Raw genomic sequence first — 7,500 nt, forward strand, 5'->3', positions numbered from 1 at the left:
GCTCAGCTAATCACACACACACACACACACACACACACACACACACACACACACACACACACACACACACACACACACACACACACACACACACACACACACACACACACACACACACACACACACACACACACACACACACACACACACAGAAAGAGAGGGAACGAAAGCCGTCTTTAGCAGAACTTACATGAGTGACAGAAATGAGAAAAGAGTGTGAGTGGGTGTGTGTTGCAGGTGTTGCAGATAAAATGGTGCTGATGGGGGTTATGTAAATATAGTCATAGTTATAATACAAATATTCCTTTGCAAATGAATAATTATGCATACAATGACATGGACATGATAACAACTGATGGTCTGCTTTATTGCAATGTTATTTCTAAAATTATTACAATATTTTTATAATGCATAAAGCCTAAATTGTTACAATGTTATTACAATACATTGCACAGTTTTTGTACGTAAGTACAAGTACAACGTAAGTATTGTAAGTACATACAAGTTAGATTAGCAAGATAGTGACAAACAAATGAATTAGCAACAAACAAGTAAATTAGATCAGCTTTCAATTTCCATAATTAATTCATTTATCTCCTCATTAAAAAAAAAAGCTAATGGACGGAGGAAACATGGAAATTTTGAAGGTGCTTTTATCCTAGAACTGTAGCTCTTCTAATGGACTGAGCTGTATGCCACGCTGGACTTCTTGTAATCTTGTAAGTGGAATCAAATAAAGTATATTAAATGTGTTGAAGTGAGAGTGCAGAGAGAGAAAGAGAGAGAGAGTTTTGTGTGTGCGTGTGTGTGTGTGTGTGTGTGTGTGTGTGTGTGTGTGTGTGTGTGTGTGTGTGTGTGTATGTGTGTGTGTCGTACCCTCCACAGTGACTGTGAAGGTGTGCACGGCGGAGCCAAGGGTGTTGCTCGCAATGCACTCATATTCGCCGTCGTCCTGCTGCATGATTCTGACGAACTTCAGCCAGCGGTCGAACTTCCCCACCTTGCCGCTCGACTCCTCCAGGTGGCCGTCCTTCTTCTTCCACACCACGGTGGGCGTGGGCCTGCGAGAGAGATAAGGCGGAGAGAGAGAGCCACACACACACACACACACACACAGACAGATTGACGGACATGATCCGGGAAAGGAGACCTCCCCGCACCTTCATCAGCCGCATCTTTTCATAATTGAAAAATGAGAAGCAGTTCATAGGCAGGAGGATTGGAAACATGAATAGGGTTGAGCTAAGGAAGGAGAGATGCTCCTGAGAGATGGGGGACAGGAAATGATATGGTCGTAAAAAAATAAAAAAAAAGGAGAGAATAGTCCGTGCTTTGAACAGAGATGAATGAATCTGGTGCAGCTAATGACTTAATATCCTCATTGATATGGAGACATCATGATGACAGTCCATTTATCACCATGGAAATATAGCGATCTCTCTCAGGGGAGGGAGCTTAATTAGAAAGTTAGCAAATGGCCAACAGAAAATTGTATTGTGTGTGTGCACTAACTCATTTTTTTAAATTTAAACAGGTGAGATGTCTAAATCCCATTTCTTATTGCTTAGCGTTGCTTCTTCCACTTGGCACCGAATCTTAATCCGTCTGCAGGTGGACTAGGATCAAAGGAGCGCAGTCCTTTCTCCCAGTGGGTTGCAGTTGATGGCTAAGCAAAAGACAAAAACCTGCCATGACTTTAACATTTCAAACACTTTGCTTTTTCTCTAAGCGAAGACCTCGGCTTGTTTGACTGTCATCCCCTCGACACCGAAGTCAGGTATCAGAAGGGTCTACTCCACACTTGACACTTAACAAGTGCAAAGCGGTTACAGACGGTGTGGAGAATGGAGAGGGATCTTTGCCAGACATCCCATGTACGTACATACAGACCTACATATTGCCTCCTTTTACTTGTCATTTAAGTCTAACCAACAACAACCCATAATTGACGCAACAGCAAGTGCAAACTTGCTGTTGGTGGTGGGCCAACAGCAAGTGCAAACAGCCAGCTGTTGGACAGTGACTATTTAAACACATGGGCCACTGAGTGCGATGGAACATCCCGTCACAGCTCAGCAGTTATAATTGGCTGCATAGACACATGCTATAAAACACACAGTGCTAACATTTACGTTGAATTATCTTTGATTGCATCGATGATAGTTCATAACGAGGTCGCGCTCTGCCGTCCAGCAGCCTTCATTATCAATGAGGTTGTGGCCTGATCGGAGAAACGGCACTGTTTACACTGTGAGGCCAGCGGTGGGCCAACTTTCCAGTGTGTTTACGAGTGCACGTGGGGGTGCATCGGCTCATTGGGGCTCACATTGTCACAAGCATGGATTATATTTGATTTGCATGTTTCTGGAATAACATAAATAATTAAAAAATATAGATATTATTTTGTAAATTCCAGTTTCCACCAAATGAAAATAATAACGCGGTTATTGATACAGGAGATATCACTGCTATCAGAGAAATAAGGCAAATTCATGAAGGGGTTCGTGTTCAAGGATGGCTGAGAAGAACAATCGATACACAGACACACACACACACACAAGCACACGCACACGCACGAGCACACGCACACGCACAGAGACACACACAAACACACACACACACGTACACACAAACAGATTCTTACAGGCCACTAGGGATGCATTCGAGGATCAGGCTGTGGCCCCTGAGGGCCATCACAGAGGAGCGGGGTGTTGAGTGACGGAACAGGTGGGGTTTTCTATTGCGTACTACATTATTACCTGGATACAAGGGAGAAAGGGGATGGGGGTGGGGGGTAGAGGAAGACAGCATGAAGTTATGAGAATACATTTCAAGGCAGAATTCAATATTTTAAACTGAAACTGTGGGTAGGCATATAGTGTATTTATTACATTTACATATGTATATATGTTTATCACCTGGCATTGCATGAATATTTATGGCTTTTGTACTGTATGTGTATTATTGTGATTTTGTAACATACATATGCCATGCCTGCATGTGTATGTGTGTGTGTGTGTGTGCGTGCGTGCGTGCGTGCGTGCGTGCGTGCATGTGTGTGTATGTGTGTACGTGCGTGTGTGTGTGTGTGCGCACTCACTGGATGTAACGGTGAGGGAGATGTCGGCCTGGGGCAGGATGGTCCTGGCCTGCATGTACTGGGCGTGGCAGGCGTAGTCATTTCGGCTGTCATTCTTGAGGACGTTGGCAAAGTAGATATTGCCGTCCAGGCCCACCACCACCCTGGCACTCTGGCTGATGTGGACTATGCCTGAGGAAAGAAAGATGGAGGTAGAGAGAGAGGCGGGGGGGGGCAACAAAGGACATAGGGAGTAGGCAGGAGGAAGGAAGCAAGGAGTTAGAAGAGAAAGAACATCAGAGAGTGGAGAATAGCTCTAAGCACTCCGCATTCATTAGTTTGAGTGGGAAATGGTCTGCAGCGCAGCCCGTCCAACTGGGCTCTCAACCAGGAGGACGGCTCCAAACACCATGTTCACTCCCCACAAATACCCACATTAGACAAATGAATTGACCTATAACTGTGACAACTGCAACAAAAGCCAAGGACTGACAGACAGGGAAACTCATACAGATGCTCGATTAGGTGCACACGCAGACACACACGCACACACACGCACGCACACACGCACACACACACACGCACACACACACGCACACACACACACACACACACACACACACACACACACCTAAGAGATATCAGCAAAGTGGGGGACTCACTCTTGTCCATCCAGTGCATGAGCGGTGGGGTGGAACTCTTGGGAGCGTCACAGGGCAGGACCACACTATCTCCCTCTTCCGCCGTCTTATGTAACTTACTCTGCTTGGGTTGGATCGGACGAGCTGAAAAATGTGCGACACAATAAAATAAGTAATGTTATAACGTTATATAACGTCCCGTCCCCTCTGCATATCTATATAGCGTAAGTCCAAATGCGTCATCCCCCCGGAGAAAGCTGCTTATTGGGCCCAGTGTGTCGGCTAAAAGCAAAACGCGGCCAAAGTCAATCACGTTTATCCCCGGCTGAAACTTTCCACTTAGCCCTGTTCGCCTTCTTTCTTACTTCAGCCTCCGCCAAAAAAATTAATAAATGCTTTTACTCGTCCTCTGCATGGATTAGAAAAAACGTTGTCAACAACACCAAATACCGTTAATAGCAAAGATTATTTTCTGAAACTTTACATGTAGGATGAGAGGGATGTTTGTCCTCGATCCACCTCGCACTCTCAACGCTACTTCGAAAACGACACTGCAGTCAAGACGTTTCCGGTCATTTTCGTCAAAAGTGTGTAAAACTATTTTGACTGATACGTGTCCACGAAGTTCCTCGGGGCCCATTTAAGTCATTCTGTGACTCTTCTTGTTCTCTGTAATAAAGCCATGCAAAGGAGCGATCTCGCAAGGGGCTTTCTCTGATGTGAAACTATCAAAGGGTTTGCATCAGACCTCCACTACTGTTAGGAAGTGTTTCTGGCAGGCGTCGGACTGCTTGGATCTCATACTGGTGATGAGGTGAAGTAATGTCAGTGGGGAGGAATGGCCAAAGACAAGATCTGTACCAGTTTACTGGTAGAGCTCTCTGTTGCTGTCACGACCATTGCGCATCTGTTCTTGTTGGCGAAGATTCTCTGGCTTTCTTTCGTCCAGGAAATATCTCCTAATTTTCCCCTGTTTATTTTCATCGAGGGTTATTAGCCGATTGTTGTTATTATGACGAGTGCAAATAGGGTCCGATTAAGCCGCTGCCTGTGGGGTAGTGCGTGCGGAGGCAGACAGAAGCTCTGCGCAGAGTCAGACACCGCGGAGCATCGGGTGACACATCTCTGCTGCTCCGTCTCCAGGCAATGGTTACCAGGGAAACAGAGATGAGAGCGGGAGTACTGGAGACCCCAGTCAAACTTACTGAGTCACTGAAGAGTGTCTGCATGGGTAAATGACAAGCAGAGCGTGAAGGCAGGGCGGGAGAAAGAGAGAGCCGGAGAGGTATTGAAGAGTAGTTAACTAGGTTCGCTTGAAGTCAATGGCTGAACGACATCAATCTGAGGACGTGTTGGCGGCAAAATCAGGAGCAGCAGCTTTCAGGGCGTCGTTTGATTGCCCTTAGCCGCGTAGCCAGGAGATTCAATTCAAGGTGCATCCCAAGCCCCTTTAAAGTTAGTGCTGAAGTACCACTACTCCTGTTTTAGCCTGGGAGCCATTTCATGTGTTAATATTGGAAACATGGGCAAGTCTTAGGCCACTGACCAGCCATCCCTGACAATTTGCACTATAAGGTTTCCGCTGGAGGTTAGGGTTGCCTCCGGAAGAGATCACGTGTACCAAACATGAATGGCAGCGGGGCAGACGTCGGGTCTGGGCTCGAAGTTGAGGTTGTGTGATTGGTGCTGCTTTCGCGACACTGAGGCAGACCAGCTATCCCATTCCGACGCCGCCCCTTTCCTGTCGCTCGTCTGCTGGAGGGGACAGTCCGGGAGGCGGAGCGGTGGAACGGTGGAGCAGAGTTTTGGGACAAAGCCACGGAGAGAGAGCCGGTCGGTGTGGAATCCCAGCCTGACGTCACCGTCCCCCGCCTTGCCAAGTAAGTCATGTGTCAAAGGGCGAGCGAGTGCTTGTGTTATATGTTTGCAGGATTGAGAGTGTATCTATGCCGGATGCGATGGCATCGGCGGGACTCACGCTCGGCGATGAGATGCACAGTGTGCGTAATGGCCGTCCCCAGGTCGTTGGAGGCGTAGCAGCGGTAGTAGCCCTCGTAGTCGCTGACACTGTCATCGGGCCCGGCAACCAGCGCCCCGGAGCCCTTCAGCACCGGGCCAAACCACTGTCCGTCCTTCACCCAGCGGAAACTGGGGACGGAGGAAGAGCGAGAGTGATAGTGCGGAATAGAGAGGAAGAAACAGAAGGATCAGCGGCAGAAGCAGAAAAGAGACGAACAGGAAGGAGATGGTAGCAGTTACAGGGGGAGACAAGAGCGAGAGAGAGAGAGAGAGAGAGAGATGGGCGAAAAGGAGGAACAGAAGCAGCGGGGTGATTTTGTTATTGCGGAGATTACATTAAAGGAACATTTATTGCCATGCCAACGGAGAGTTTGCAGGAACGGAGAGGTCCAGCTATCGCTCTTTTCTATTAACCTGAACTATTCATTTTTTTATACAGACACACACACCCACACAAGCGCAAGCACGCACCCACACACACACACACACACACACACACACACACACACACACACACACACACACACACACACATTTTGTTTTGTACATGAACTAACACATAAATCTTGTCAGAGTACTTACATGGGCGCTGGGTTGCCGGTGGCCTCACAAGTGATATTGATGTCGTCCGGGTAGAAGGCTGTGAATGATACTGGCATCTCCGTCAGCACCGGAGGCTGTGACACTGAGGACACACACACACACACAGACGCACAAATAAACAATTATTGGGGGAAATTATTAAATTAATAATGAAATCATATTATTAATAATAATTAATAATAATTTAATAATTATTCCCAATTATTAAATTAAAAATCACTGTCATAATCCATATAAACATTCCAGCTCTGTTTCCAGCTTTGTGTTCCATTGGCACCCATTCATCCATCGTACATCTATAGTGACCCTGTCGCATTCGTCCTTCTGTAGTTCTTAATTTCTTGTGCACCATGTCCCATCCAAAATGAACTCCTAACTTGTTGGAGGTTAGGGACAAGGTAGCACTAGAAGTGTCTGCTCGATGGTCTCTAGACGCCAGCCAAGGCTCGCTTCCTGTGCGCCCGATGAGCTAAAAAAAGCACGTTCAATATACTATTTAATAACTATAACCAAAGCTGCACAGCATTAAAAAGCCTTACAATGGCCCATTAGTGCATCCTGCTCTAAGTGCCCACGGTGGCAGAGGGAAAATAAAGAAGAAGAAAAAAAACTAGTTGGCATGCAGAAAGCGTGAAAGATGTGTACGGACATCCATTTTGTTTTAATGTTCTGTGGTACAGGCACATTAGCGTAAAATGCATCGAAACTGACCACACCAAAGTGGATAATGCGTTTCTTTTTATTTTGTTCTCGGTTGCCCAAAGTTCCACTTGGGAGCGAATTAGTGCCACGGCAGACTGCACTAGTGAAAAAATGTCTTTATATTTGAATATATTATATTAATATTATATATATATATATATATATATATATATATATATATATATATATATATATATATATATATATATATTATATTAGAGGACTTTTGCTGGGATTTTCTTATCCCGGGTAAATTTTCAAGAGCCGTAAGGAGATATCTAGATCGTCTTAAGAAATGGTCAGAAACTCTGGCGAGCCCGGGACCCTTGCGAGAATATGACTTCGATTGACCACCGTACAAGTCTCAAGCCCAGCCGCTGGTGGTTTGAGAATCCCAAAAGTGTGTGATCCCCTGCGGTCACCATCCCGCTGAATCCTCGATTGTGAGCACCGCTG

At 46.1% G+C, this 7,500-nt stretch overlaps 1 protein-coding gene across 1 annotated transcript in view; it reads right to left on the reverse strand.

The window, feature by feature from the left end:
• The window catches only part of LOC307241191 (neural cell adhesion molecule L1.1-like), a gene marked incomplete at its 3' end in the record, with an annotated part of 18,214 nt that overhangs the window by 8,622 nt on the left and 2,092 nt on the right, over positions 1 to 7,500 (reverse strand). Inside the window, exons 2-8 of the mRNA XM_080015227.1 lie at positions 6,322 to 6,424; positions 5,699 to 5,868; positions 3,742 to 3,864; positions 3,101 to 3,271; positions 2,645 to 2,759; positions 877 to 1,061; positions 1 to 6 (exon numbers count right to left, since the gene is read on the reverse strand). The exon at positions 1 to 6 is cut by the window's left edge and continues 126 nt beyond it. Of these exons, the coding sequence (XP_079871353.1) occupies positions 1 to 6; positions 877 to 1,061; positions 2,645 to 2,759; positions 3,101 to 3,271; positions 3,742 to 3,864; positions 5,699 to 5,868; positions 6,322 to 6,424 (873 nt within the window). The remainder of the gene's footprint in view (positions 7 to 876; positions 1,062 to 2,644; positions 2,760 to 3,100; positions 3,272 to 3,741; positions 3,865 to 5,698; positions 5,869 to 6,321; positions 6,425 to 7,500) is intronic.

This window comes from Zeus faber (assembly GCF_960531495.2).
Source record: "Zeus faber genome assembly, chromosome: 15".
Taxonomy (NCBI): Eukaryota; Metazoa; Chordata; class Actinopteri; order Zeiformes; family Zeidae; genus Zeus; species Zeus faber.